At 38.6% G+C, this 14556-nt stretch overlaps 1 protein-coding gene across 1 annotated transcript in view; it reads right to left on the reverse strand.

Moving 5' to 3' along the window:
* Positions 1-3171: 3171 nt before the first annotated feature.
* The window catches only part of cd81a (CD81 molecule a), a 42400-nt gene continuing 31015 nt past the window's right edge, over positions 3172-14556 (reverse strand). The window contains exons 3-8 of the mRNA XM_036584213.1: positions 11034-11131; positions 9943-10017; positions 8666-8782; positions 8226-8321; positions 7687-7770; positions 3172-5456 (exon numbers count right to left, since the gene is read on the reverse strand). Of these exons, the coding sequence (XP_036440106.1) occupies positions 5394-5456; positions 7687-7770; positions 8226-8321; positions 8666-8782; positions 9943-10017; positions 11034-11131 (533 nt within the window). The 3' untranslated portion in view covers positions 3172-5393. The remainder of the gene's footprint in view (positions 5457-7686; positions 7771-8225; positions 8322-8665; positions 8783-9942; positions 10018-11033; positions 11132-14556) is intronic.

Here is a 14556-nt window from a genome sequence, read left to right on the forward strand (position 1 = left end):
CTCCATAGACTCATCTCAAACTGAGATAACTTTTTACACAATACAGTTATTCAGTAACGGAAGCGTTTCATACTTACGTGAACTGCGATGACTGTCCTCAGTAGACTAACGTAAGCTAACCTTAACAACACACTTAGGAGAACATTTTAGAACTTAGAACTATGTTCACAGCAGCCTAGTTTCTTAGCACCCACCATTACAGAACACTTGCTTCTCTTTTCTTCTCTTCTTGAGTCTAAGAACGAAACTTTCTTCTCCTTTTTCCGCGCTCCTTTCTCCAGTTTTTCGCTGCTTAGTCTCTCTTGCTTTGTGTCTGAGCTGGCTGATTTGTCAAAGGGGTGAGAATAGCCGAAACTTATAAAGTCAGAGACACTCCACCCAGCAGAGCCTTACCTCACATCCCCTTCAAATCCTTCTATTATTAATCCCAGAACATAAGGGGAGGGGGGGCAGAAATACGTCAAAAAAAGGAGTCAAACTCTGCAGAAAAACTCCACCCCAAGGTGGGGATGGGAAAACGTGGAAAGTTAGCCAAAAATGCTGCAACAAGCTAAGAGTCATATCACTGTAATGTTTCAACGCTTAATGTAGTGTTTTCCCCCAGTCGTTCAGGCACCCTTCAACTTCAAAACTGTCTTCCATTAAATGTCCTTCATTCCCAACAGTTCTGAGGCTTTATCTGTTCCAAAGCAGAAGAAAGAAGCCTTTGTTCAGGATAAAGGGCCGCTAAGTGGACCCCATACTCAACTGTGAGGTCAGACACACCCTGCACATCAGTGCAGCAAGTCACTGAAGCAGTGACCATTCACCATTCTCTACAAACCCTTTTGTATTATTCATAACCATGAGAACTTGTTTCATAAGAATCAGTCTCATTGGAGTTCATTTTAGGGCCAAAGTTTGCCTCAGAGCACGCTCTTCTCTGGAAATGAAACGTGCATTCTCAGCAGAGATGGATAAAGCAGCCAAACGCTCTGCTCAACTGAAAGTATTCTTTCTTCATCGAAATACAGTCTCAAGTAGAACTAAAAGTAGCCTAGCTAAAAAAAAGTGAGGAGGAAAAATATATCAGGTCATAAATCCCAATAAAAGTTCCCAATAAAACTTCAGTGGATTTCAGTTTACTACATTAAGCATCTCTCAGCATAGGAACCAGTGATTTTAGGTGCAGTTCTTCTGTTTTTGGGATTGTTTCGTGGCAAATAAAATTATAAAGCTCCAAAGTGAGCAACAGCAAAGAAGTGCAAGTGCCGAACAGAACAAAATTAATACCACCGCCAAAACAACTATGAGCTAAATGTGAATGACAAACTGAGACAAAATGTTTAAGTATAAATAAACATATCATTTGAAGTACAAATTCACCACAATTGTACTTAAGTACATACAATTAAGTAAACATAAACAGATACTACCAACCTCTGATATCAGTAAAATGTTTTAAAAGCTCAGAATATATTAACCTAATGGCCAAAGCCTCAGTAACTTCAGATGTTGATAGATCCTCTTTGAGTTACTGTTTTTGGACTTCATTTGAAATACTTCTAGTCATAACCGCTCAAAATAATACACTAAAACAGAATTCCATATATTCTCAATGTGGTGTGATGTAAAATGCATTTATTTTGCATTGAGAATATATAAATATATATATATATGAGTGTAGTATTTCTTTACAGTGGTGGTGACAGAAACCAGGGCTCATGATAATACAGCTCTATTCAACATGACCAGTGTACCTACAAGTCCTGTTTTTCTAGTAATAATGATAAAATAATGATAAAATAGTGCTAAATCTAGAATGTATATGTATGTGTGTGTATATAGACACCAATCAGGCATAACATTATGATCACCTCCTTGTTTCTACACTCATTGTCCATTTTATCAGCTCCACTTACTATATAGGTGCATTTTGTAGTTCTACAATTACAGACTGTAGTCCGTCTGTTTCTCTGCATACTTTGTTAGCCCCCTTTTACCCTGTTCTTCAGTGGTCAGGACCCCCATGGACCCTCACAGAGCAGGTACTATTTGGGTGGTGGATCATTCTCAGCACTGCAGTAACACTGATTTGGTGATGGTGGTGTGTTAGTGTCTGTTGCGCTGGTCTGAGTGGATCAGACACAGCAGTGCTGCTGGAGTTTTTAAACACCTCAGTGTCACTGCTGGACTGAGAATAGTCCACCAACCAAAAATATCTAGCCAACAGCGTCCTGTGGGCAGCGACCAACACAAACTGTGCAGCAGCAGATGAGCCATCATCTCTGGCTATACATCTACAAGGTGGACTGACAAGGTAGGAGTGTCTTGTGTTTAAAAACTTGAGCAGCACTGCTGTCTGATCCACTCATCCCAGCACAACACACACTAACATGCACACTCCTATTTCATCATTATTGCCAAAAAAATGGAAGACACTGATCATGTTGGCTAGCACTGTTTATTTTGTCTTACAATGCCCTGTACATACCGCTCCACTATGAATGCTGTTAAAAAAGTTTTAGGCCGAAGCCTTATCTCAAAGCTAACGTACAATGTCTAAAGCATCAGACAGCATATTCATAACCATTCTGTGTAATAGCATTCTTTGAGGTAGCTTTTAAAGGCATTAAAAGCTTTTGCTGTCTGGTCAACATCACCACCACTGTGAACAATTCTGACTGGGCAAGTTTCTCTAGATCAGAGCATTTCACATCAGTTCACTCTGAAAGACTGTTCACATCTTAATGATTTGATTATGCTGATTTTTTTTAAAAACTCTGTGGAATTCCCCTTTAAGACATTATCGGACAGTTTTCCAGACAGAAATTAAGCCCCAGTATATTTTCCTTTGGACAATCAGAAATCAAAATGCTGTGTAGTCTAGGAAGTGGCCTAATTCTTGCCCAGGAAACTGGCCCCATGAGTCAGTTTCCATACAAAGATAAAGCCTTGAATGAAAACTGTACAATGAAAGTAAAATGTAGTAGAGGACTAGACTTAATACCTGTCTGGGAAACCAGCCCAAAAACACAAAATGTAAACTGTCTGATTTTGTCATATTTCATCTTATTTTCTCCTGTTTTGTTGTGAAAATATATTTCATTCTTAGTCCAGGCTTTACACATCCTAGCAGGATATAGTTATTTCAGCAGACACACACACAAAAAAAATGACACAACAAATGCATTATTTGTAAAATACATTTAATCCCTAAGTATTTGGGCAACAAAACCGAACCAAAAACTATAACTGGTGAGTCAGAGCAGAGATTTGAGTAAGAGTTGTCAGGTTGGGTCCTGCTGAATAGAAAAGCAAGGTCTTTAAATGCAAAAGAGCATTATGAATCCATAGTTTCAGTTCATGTAATTCACAACTGTTACTGGGGATCCAAAAAGACTGGCACGCTTTAACTGAAATCTCTGCTCATCCTTTCTCTTATTTTGACAAAGTACCAGGAAAAAAAAAAGATATCACAATAAAAGGCATACATTGCCTTTACATAGTCATTAGTACAATAATATATAGCTGTACATATTACAAGACACTTTTCAGCATATCAGCATAGGCATTATGTGTTAACAAGACAGAGGTTGCAGATTGCATTTAGGAAAACACAAAATGTGTGGTGTGTGCATGTGTTGGTTTAAGTGAGATGTGGTCAATTGAATTGTCAACTGAGTGCATGATCATCAAATAGTGAATACCATTTAGGTGCATTTTCCCCAAAGTGATACTGGAAGAGTTTCCCAAAAACAACGAAGAGTTAAGATCACCAGCTAACAAAAGTGGCTTTTATAGTGTTGATGCTATCATGCTCTTGGGAAACTAAGCCAATAAATGTCATTTGGGTGACACCTAGTGGACAGCAGAGGTATTACAGCAGCTGCCGCCACCAGGAGTGGCAGTGAGGTTTTGAGTCAGAGCTCGTCAAAACATCTTCCGATCCTGAATGAACTACAGCAGTGGTCACCAACCACTAGACCATTTCCAAAGGACTCTACTGTCAACACATCATACGCACACTCACACATCAGAGCCTTACAGTATTCTCAGTAGAGTGATTTGTGACACATTACAGCTATGACATTACATTGTCAAGCAACTCCTAGCATTAGATTTGGTAAAGAAGCATCATTATCAGGATTTTGAAAAAAAAGAAAACAAAAAAACAAAACAAAAACAAAAAAACATAATAATAAAAAAAAACTATCACCTTTCATTTTTTTTCTAAAGCATAGCATTCCAGCGAATGGCTAGAGAAGATAGTGTACGATATACGAGTAGGAAATTCCACTAGGAATCAACAGGACATTCTAAATATGCAGTCTTGAGTTTTTTACGGGTTAGAACATTCGGTCAATAAGGCTGGGAGGTGTGTATAAGACCTTGCTATGGCTTGGGTTAGTCAGAGCGTGGGGATGGCCTGCGTTCAGAAGGCAGGGGAAAGCTAAGCATGGGATTCTGCAGGTTTCCAACCACCCTCTGTGAAGAGCATGCAGGGAAATATCGGTAAGGGAGCATTAGAGGACATGTAAAGACTTCCTTTCATCTAAAAGACTCCATTCATTAGTGAAGATCTCAGAACATGGGCATGCTTGCAATGGCTATGGGGCTGGCAGGTGGCTGGCCCATATCAGATGGCCCAGAGGAAGCCAAGGCTACACTGCATTAAGTACTGAGGCTAACACCAAGGTACGAGCAAGACATTTTCATTTCCAGTATGTTTCATGTTCTGACCTTCTTTCTCTTTTTCTTGCTAACACTGGTTCTCAGTGATAGACTTCAAACAGACAAGCGTATATTTGGAAAAGGAGGTCTCTTTAGTACAATATCCATGCTGGAAAGTCATATAGGGCTGCAAATATATACAGTTTTTTTTTTTTTTTACATATACATATGAAAAGAATAAAAGAAACTGCAATAGTAATACACCTAACTGTTAATACAGGAAGACTACAGAAATCAGGATAGGATTTACATATCCAATGAGTTTATAATAGTGTGGGTGCACGTGTGTGTATATATATATATATATATATATATATATATATATATATATATATATATATATATATATATATATATATGTATGTGTGTGTGTGTGCATGCAATTACTGACTGTCACCATCTGCCATTGTGTACGTGGTCAAGGTTGCCATTAAGTAGCTGGCAATGAGAGAACACAGCCTACACAACTGCAGATGGGGACATTTATAATCTGGATCACGGTATCATAGCAACAAAACACACTAGGGAAATAAAATCATATTTGTTCCATAAAACAAACTGACTACATTAGGAAAATTATGGTAGATACAAAATTAAATCAGGAGTATAGCTTCCCTTCACTTCATTGGCTGGTGTCTTCAGACGCCACACCCCCACCGCCCCTTCTGCCCCACGCGCTTTCAATACACAGGGCTGTTTCGGATTCCGCAGCAGAGCACCATGCTGAAGATCATCTCAAAGATCTTTCAGAAGAGAACAAAAGACAAAACATTATTAGCATAGAGAAAAAAGTGGAGGGAAAACGAAGTATAGTTCACAGACACGAACACACAGAACACTGATTGTAGACAAGGTAAATGTATCTAATAAAGTGGCCAGAGTCAATTTTATCAGCACCACTTACCACATATCTGCTTTTCGTAGTTCAACAATTACAGATTGTAGTCCATCTGTTTCTGTGCATAATTTGTTTTACCCCCAAAAGACCATCACTGAGCAGGTATTATTCGAGTGGTGACCCTTCTCAGCACTGCAGTGCTGCTAGAAACACTGTACACTTACTGTCCACTCTTTCAGACGCATCTACCTTGCTAGTCCACCTTGAAGAGCCAGCAGCTCATCTGTTGCTCATAGTTCGTCAGTGGTCACAGGATGCTGCCCACAATTTCTATTTATTTGTTTCCCAATAAGTTAAATGCAGGAAACACATGCTCTCTGCAGACTATGTGTTAACTTAAATTCATTTATTTTGAGAACATAAAAAGCTTTTGCATACAACTGTATGATAACACATTCTGATAAACGGACAATGAGCATAAACACAAGGCATTTATACCAATTAAAGTGACCAGTAAGTGTTTATTTTTGGTTAATTTAAAGGACAAAAAAGGTACAGGTTAAACTGTTAGCCCCAGAGAACTAAAATCCAACCATCCATCCATCCATCATCTAAACCGCTTATCCTTCTGGGTCGCGGTGGGGTGCTGGAGCCTATCCCAGCTGTCATCGGGTGGAAGGCAGGATACACCCTGGACAGGTCGCCAGTCCATCGCAGGTACTGCAACTAAAATCCATTGCTTTCTAATTATTTTATTGTTTATCTTTTGGATACACAATATGCATGTTCAAAAGAAGCCCTATAAAAATCTTTCCAACGTTTGCATGTACTTCCCCAGAATTTCTTTCCTTTCAATGAGAAGTGGATGGTCCTAATCTCAAAAATTACAAGGCTGATGTCTCTTGCTCCTCCCACATCTGTTATCAAAACCATAAATTCCTAACAACTGGAAGCCAGCTAGCAAGCAAAAGCTAACCTAGAAAGTACTGTGTACTGTGACACTTTCATCACCACTCGTAAATGCGAGCTATTCAGCAGCAGAAGTACGGTCTCATTCACAAAAGGAAGGCAGCATGAGCAGAATAAGAGTCTTCACAAGAGAGGTGCCAACCACCAGTGTTAATCAGAGTATTAGGGCCCTGCCACATCAAACTGACTGCCGGCCTTCAAAGCTCGTTGTGGTTTACTTTCACAGTTTTTCCAGAGTGCAAATTTTCACTGTCAGCCTTTGTTGATGCTAGTTCCTCCTCATCAGCTTGGTGTGTCTGGGCCCTTTTGACACACCTATGCGGTTCTCAGCCAGCTCTGCTCAGCAAATTTAGCTGGTTCTTGAAAAAGAAACATGTTTCTATCTTGTTTCGTCATCTTTACATAGAGAGCCACCGCATCTTTTCGAACTGCCGCTCTCGCAATGTCATTGGACAGCCGAACATGGAGGAAAGCAGCAATCACCAGATCTGTTATGTCAGCTAAAAGACGCCTGGTCTGACTAGCAATACTTTTTTTTTTTTGGAGTGAGTGAAGGTGCGTCCTACGCAGTCAATTTTGGTATCATAATGAAATGTTCAAAAAACCCAAAACCATAAACAGCATGTTTCTTTTTTGCCATTTTCCCCACAATTTAGTCATGTCCATTTCTACCCACTAGCTAGGTCTCCCGCAGTCACAGGATACTACCAGTACCACTAGGGTGAAGGCTAGCATGTGTTTCCTCTGAGTCATGTGAAGCCTCTGCATCTTTTCCAGCTGCCACCAACGCAACATTATGGGACAGTTCAACACACGTGGTGAACACTGACTGCCAAATCTGTTACGTCAGCTTACAGACGTGACTTGCATCACACTGAAGGGAAAGGGAAGAACATTATTCCCACCCAGACAGAGTGAGATTCCTGGACACGGATGGCTGTGGTATCACCAGGGACTGAACTCGTGATGTCGTGATTGGTATGTTTCAAAACAATGTTCACATACGCCAAGCGTTTTTATTTAAAGAAAGAAAGAAAAGTACAAAAAATTTAGATTTCCATTATATGGACCCTTCAATATTCTTACTATATTTCCTGGCTAAACTCTATTGCAAAGGAACCCACTTTATTATGAGCCTGTAATGCACAATCAAATCATTCACTTACCATGATGACAGCAACAACCAAGGCAGCGATGCCAATCAGGTAGATCTTCTCATTGAAGAGTGTTTTGATTTGGGTGTGACAGTTCTGTGAAGGAGCAAAAACACAGATATGAACACCTCAGTCAATGTCTGTCACAAGAGTGTTCCCTGAAACCTAAACAGTACATCAAACAATACAACAAAAATGTCTTTTTTTGTGATCAATTTTAATTTTTCATTTAAAGAAATGCCAAACAATCCACCCTTCCCATCCTCCAGCATAAGCACATTAAGCAAGCAAAAGCCACTTCACTTTGATTATTCAACACAAAAAAAGTCATTCCTAATGATAATGACCATATGCCAGTAAGCAAATCATTTATGCCCACTCTGTTACAGTATCAGTTCAATATACTGACCAGAAAGTCATTTAAGATATGAACCTGAAATACATGTTTCCCACCATCATACACAAAATACAAAAAGTACCAAATTTTGCCAGTTTGAGAAAGGCCTGAATTCTGAACTGGGAATCACCGATAAGACATATGGAAGGCTTACAGGATGAAAATCCAGAAGATGATCCTTTTTAGGGCATAGACTGGTCATCCAGCTAGTCAAAAGTGCGGTGCTTCCATCCTTGCCACAGCATTGTAGCTGAAAGACACAGAATGCACATTTTATATAGGTGGAGATTAAGGTTGAAAGAAAGAAAGAAAGAAAACAACAACATTAAAAGTGAGGAAACGGAATAAGAAGAGGGTCATCAGTCACATCACAGGTTGGAGTGTAAAGCAACAATGTGGGGTCTTTTTGACGTGAGATCACAGTTAACTCGCTATCTAAAAGGTAAGATTTTCTAATACAAAAAACTTGGAAATCTTACTTCTTGACTTTTTTTGCTTACAACCAATTAATGTTATAAACTAACTTCTACCTTAAATATGTATAATAAAATAATAATAAAAACATTTTTAAAGCCATTTATAAGGTGCACTTACAGTTTCATGGAAGACCTTCAGCACAGCATCTGTAGCCTGCTTCTTCTCCTCATTGAGAGTCCCTACAGCACCTTTGTCATACACAGAGTCGTAGAAGCTGATCAGTTCTCTAGAAATCTGAAATAAACAGAATCACAGCTCAGAGGAGCACTGAAGTGACTGTGCAAAGTGCAGCCGGGTCTGTCGGTTGAGTCCGCAAGCTCCTGCATATGTGCCTAGTACCACTGGCATAAAGACACTGTGTGGAACGGACACGTATGTATCTGTGCTTGTTAAAGCAGTAAGTTTGTTAATGGGTCCACTTTATGTATATGGGTATAACTTCCCTCACCTTTTTAAATAAAGGAGTTTGAAACAGTATGTAAATATTGTTAAAGTTTCATGTACCATCCACTCCCCTGGCTGTACCGTCCATACATTAAAACTAAGCTGCAAAAACAGCCTGTTATAATTCATTATTTCTCTGACGTCATAAAAACCAATTCAATTAGATTACAGTCATATGCAAAGGTTTGGGCACCACTGGTCAAATTACATGTGTAGTTGATTTTCTTCTCTAAGTGAAAATAAAGTACATATCCTCTAGAGTAAACACACTTGTGTACATGCAGTTTAGCCCCGCTCACTCACATTAAAGTTCTAAAGAAGTGTTTCAGCTCTGAGTGCTTTTCGAATGAGGCACAACACGGGGCAGCCAATCAGAACTGGTCATTTACATATATCAGTCATAAAGGCAGAGTTTAAAAAAAAAAAAAAATAGCCTGTTTCAATTTTAAGGAATAAAGAGACGTCATGTTAATATCATCGATATGTTTAAATACACAAATGTTTAGTAAATTTAGTTTATGATTAATACAATAAACAATTCTTCCACCAAGGAACGTAGTCTGTCAACAGTACGCTATGGCTCACTCATCATTCCGGATAGGAAACATAATGGCAATATTTGGGTTGTAGATATTGTGACCCCTGGTTCCAATCTGAGTTGGTTAGTTTTTCTATAATGAACCAACTCACATCAAGCCACTTTCAATGACCTATTTATTTAAAATACAATGATTGAATTATGTATAAATAAATAGGAACTCCCCTCTCATTTTATAAAAAATGTGGCACATTAATACAGAATTATGGACTCGTCATGTGTGTCTATGGAGTATTTTACAATTGCTTCGAACCAGGCTCAGCCAATCAAATTTTAGAACCAGAACTGTTTTTTATAGAATGCGGTTCACCGTGTTTATATGTGAGTGAGCAAGTCTGTGTTTCCTCCTCACCTTGTCTTTGTGGATAAATCCCCAGATACCAGCAGCAACCTCACAGGCGAACAGGATGACCAGGCAAGCGAAGAACTAGGCAAGGAAGAGAAGTCGTTGATAAATGACTCACAAACGTGCGCCTTTGCTTTTTTAATGTGAAAAACGCTTTGTAATTTAACATGCTGGGTTTTATTTAAACATCAAATCAAGAATTGTGCAAAGTGAAGGTTCAATTAGGCTCGTCACAATTACTACAAAATCGCCTGATGCCATTATGTGAGCTGATCACAAATGTTGAAGCTGGCCACTATAGCTATAGCTACCACAATCATATATGTTTACATCACAACAAACATGTTTTCATCAACTGGACTGGGACAAATTTATGTACTTGAAAGAAAGCAGAAAAAAATGCATTATTGAGACACCCGATGGGTCTTTTCAAAACAACAAAACTTCTAACCTACGACTATTCGCTATAACACCTTTAGAGGGCAGTGGTGCACAATGATTGAGCTTGTGCCAATCAGTCCACATTATGCTTGTACTTTAATAATCGCATTAAAAAAACGTCGGGATGAATGATATCAGAATCACATCAGTATGGGCAGATAAACAAATATTTTATCAGACAGATGTTTACATTTGAACAATCTTTTAAACTGATATTTGACATATTTATTTTGTTCCAAAAGAGCAGAATGTTCAGGTGATGTTGGATTTCTGTGCTATCAGTTTCATTAATCTTACTTCATTTGTAACCCTCTACAGTCAAATCTTATATCCTCTGTGATGCAAATCTAGGTAGACGTAGTCCCAAATTATACATTTCAAAAATATTTATGTATCAGCAGTTTTGTACAAGAAAAATGTCGGATATGGGCATTGGCCCATAGTTCTCACATCAGTGTATTCCTAAAAAAAGCTAAATTGTTTACTGTAATTATTTATATTTCAATTAACTGTCAGCTAAAACGTGATGATTAAGACAGACTTAGTTCAAAATAACTCGGCATTCTGCAATCGTCAAAAGTCTTACATTGTAAAACATGGGAGACACTGAGATGACTAAGCAAATTTGCTGTGCTCTGATTGGACGAGTGACTCACAGTTCCGAGCAGGCACTGAGATTCCTGGATGGCACCATAGCAACCGAGGAACCCAACAAACATCATCACAGCACCAACTGCTATCAGGATGTAGACACCTAAGGGGAGGTGGGGGTGGGAGGGGGAAAAACACAGTAAATGTGACTCACCAATTCAAAATATTTGTTGTAATATCAAAATCTCATAATTCCATATTTTTTTTTCCACCATTGCTTTTAATTTGTTCACATCATTAATCTTCTCCTATAAATTCAGCATTTTGGATATATGCAAGGTTTTATTATTATTATTATTATTATTATTATTATTATTATTATTATTATTATTCTATAAATCTTTATCCTTTTTCTGGCCCAAAGACACACATAATCTCTCAGAAGAATATGATGATCTAATAAAGCATGGACAGTGTAGTACTCCATTGCAGCCACCAGGTGTCAGTGTTTGAGCAATTTTTATTTTCACAATGGTAATTCTCTATAAAGTAAGATGAGAGGAAAACTCCTGGTTTGGTAAGCATATTAACCTTACCACGCTTCACTTTCCATTCTCTCACCTATCAAAAATAAAAAAAATCCTTGGATTGCACTAGTCATCTTTATGTAACAAGTGACTTGTTCGTCAGAGAAAAGGCAGCAGATGTGTGGTAGCTATGGAAAAAAACGAAAGTGCCAAAGGAAAGGACGTGAAGGGGAACAGAACAAAAAAAAAAACCAAAAAAACCACAAGAAAACCCCATCAAATTAAAGCTCCCCTCCCAACATCTCCTCGCCTGTTTACATCTTGCAGAGGCCCTGACTGGCCCACTGCTGTAACCATGGTAACCGTGCCAGGGCAGAGGCCTTGTTGAGCAGGGGAGGGAGGGAGGGAGAGACAGAGACAGAGACAGAGAGAGAGAGAGAGAGAGAGAGAGAGAGAGAGAGAGAGAGAAAGAGGGAGAGAGAGAGAGAGAGAGAGAGAGAGAGAGAAAAAGAGAGAGAGAGAGAGAGAGAGGAGAAATAATGCAAAACCCTCATAACAACACAACAACGCCAAAAAAAGATCCACCACATGCATGTGACTCAGTTTGGGCTAAAAAAGACCCAAGGGAATGTGAATGGTTTCCTCTACATAAACCAATCAAGCCCTGCACTGCTTTATTTCCATCGTGAACACAACTCCCTACCCTAACAACTTTTGAAAACAGAATCCAAGCTGTCACTATGACTACACTCTTTATAAGGGTCCTACGTTGTCATTTTACTGTTCTGTATCCGCAAAATCATGCAAGAACAATCTAAACTTTAGACTGAGGCTCAATCAACATTCAGAGCTGGACAAAAGCAAAGCTAAGCAGCTTGTAATTCAATTTCTACAATGAATGGGCCAATAGAAATGGTGTACAATTACATGAAATAAAATCTTGTTACATTACATCTTAATATACATTTCCTTGTGCAACAAAATTGCCATTTCAGAGATTTTTACGCTATTGGGAAACGCCAGATGCCCTTTCCATTTTGCAAACATTTCATGACAAATAGCCCAGAATTACTTGTAAAAAAAAAAAATCATTTCACATTAACGTACAATAATTTTTCCTGTCAGAAGATTACAGGATCATTTGTTTTATTTCTAAAAATATTTGTCGTGTTTCAAGTCATTTTATCTAATGAAACCTATTCTGTTGAAAAAAGCAACGTGTGCCTTGTGTCATTAAACCAGCAAATTCATCTGCCAATAGGATAAGAACAATGGGCCTCATTTACCAACCGTTCTTAAGAAGAAATTTCTTAAAATCCACTTATGCAGTTTTCATGAAGATTCTGACATTCACCAATGTTTTCTTATTTTGAATTTGCTCTTAGCTAAGAACAGAATGTACACACACACACACACACACACACACACACTAACACAAAGTTGTGAACAACTCTGGTTTAAGAACACATCATGAATCTGATGTAGTCTTTTTCTTAGGACCTTTCTCAAGAACACATTTAAGAAAGCAGGATTATGGTGAAGGAGGCCCAATTTCTCCACACTGCATTACTTAAAACAAATAAAAAGTTGAGAAATAAGTTAATCTTGTAATATTTGTACAACAATCTTACATTCAGAAATACTAAACATATCGCCGAGATTTAAGATGTTTTCACTTGCCAGAACATTTTTTGCAGTCTACATACTGAAAGTGCTCATCCTAAACTAGGCTATTGATGTTCTAGCACTTCAGCAATATCTGCAAAATAAATCAGCTCATAATGGAAGCATGAAGTGTTTAGGCTGACAACTGCTCTTTGTCTCCACATCATGTTTCTACCACTCCCCTAATCTCATACCCCCATATGTAACTCATACAGCTTCAGATTACAAGAGAAAGTAATGCGGTGGAATACATGATGCATGTTGAGACACTCTCCCTTATCAGTGTCATTTTCTCGTGTCAATTTATTCCTCTCATCTTTGTTTTTCTTTTCTTTGCTCTTTTTACTTTCAGTCTCTCTCTCCTCTTTGGCGTCTAATCCATCACCGACTGTCATCCCTGCCTGTGCAAATGTCTGTATCTCGTCTCTGCTAACAGTAATTCATCTCCCGAGGTTAATTCGATTCTGGCTCTCTGGAGCATCTGGGTTTGAAAAGGTCCTGAAACGTCCCGCTGATGTTCGCTGGCTCTCCCGGCAGCACGGGAGGGTCTTTAGAAATCGATGGTGGGGTCTGGAGATTGTGCGAGTTTAATTGTGGCGGCTATTGGGCCCAGAGGACAGAAATGGGCAAGCGCAGCCGTGACTGGCATACTGATCAACTGGACAATGCAGGCCAGTTACTTTCACACTCTCTCTCTCTCTCTCCATCAGTTTCACTTTGGCTGCTCCTGATCTCTCTCACTCTCTCTCAGTTTCTCCCTGCCTGCTCTTGTTCATTCTCTCTCAATCGTTGCCACGCATTCAACTGAGCTACAATCTCCCATTTATGTCCACATCAGACTGCTCTCAAAGCAAGAAGCTCGCCATTGACTTGCACTCATGCTCCGTCCCAATTCTATAAGGCTCTGGTTAACTATTAGCCTGTGCCAGAGGAGGGTCGTAACGAGGTACATTTACTTAGTTACATGTAATCAAGTCAAATACTGATGAATTGGTATTTTCCTGAGTGTACATGCGCGATTAAAAGGTTGGAATCACTTGTTATATTAGGAATCCAATAAAACAAACGCAATAAAAGGTTAAGAAATAACAGAATCAAGTCATACAACATAGATTTAAATCTTATAAACTGGACACTGAAAGGTATTTTAGGATATTTTACGTGTATCGTAATTATATATTTACAGTTATGTATCTCAAGATTTGATCACTAATTTTCAAATCCGAGGCAATCTAGATGCTAAATTAACAACCCTGTTTTTAAATAAAATTGAAAACAGAATGCAATGATGTGCAAATCATTTAATTCTTAAGTTGACTTGAAAACAGTACAAACATAAATGTTGAAACTGAGAAATTTGATATTTTGAAAAATATATGCTCATTTTGAATTCGAT

Source organism: Colossoma macropomum, unplaced genomic scaffold, assembly GCF_904425465.1.
Source record: "Colossoma macropomum unplaced genomic scaffold, Colossoma_macropomum, whole genome shotgun sequence".
Classification (NCBI taxonomy): Eukaryota; Metazoa; Chordata; class Actinopteri; order Characiformes; family Serrasalmidae; genus Colossoma; species Colossoma macropomum.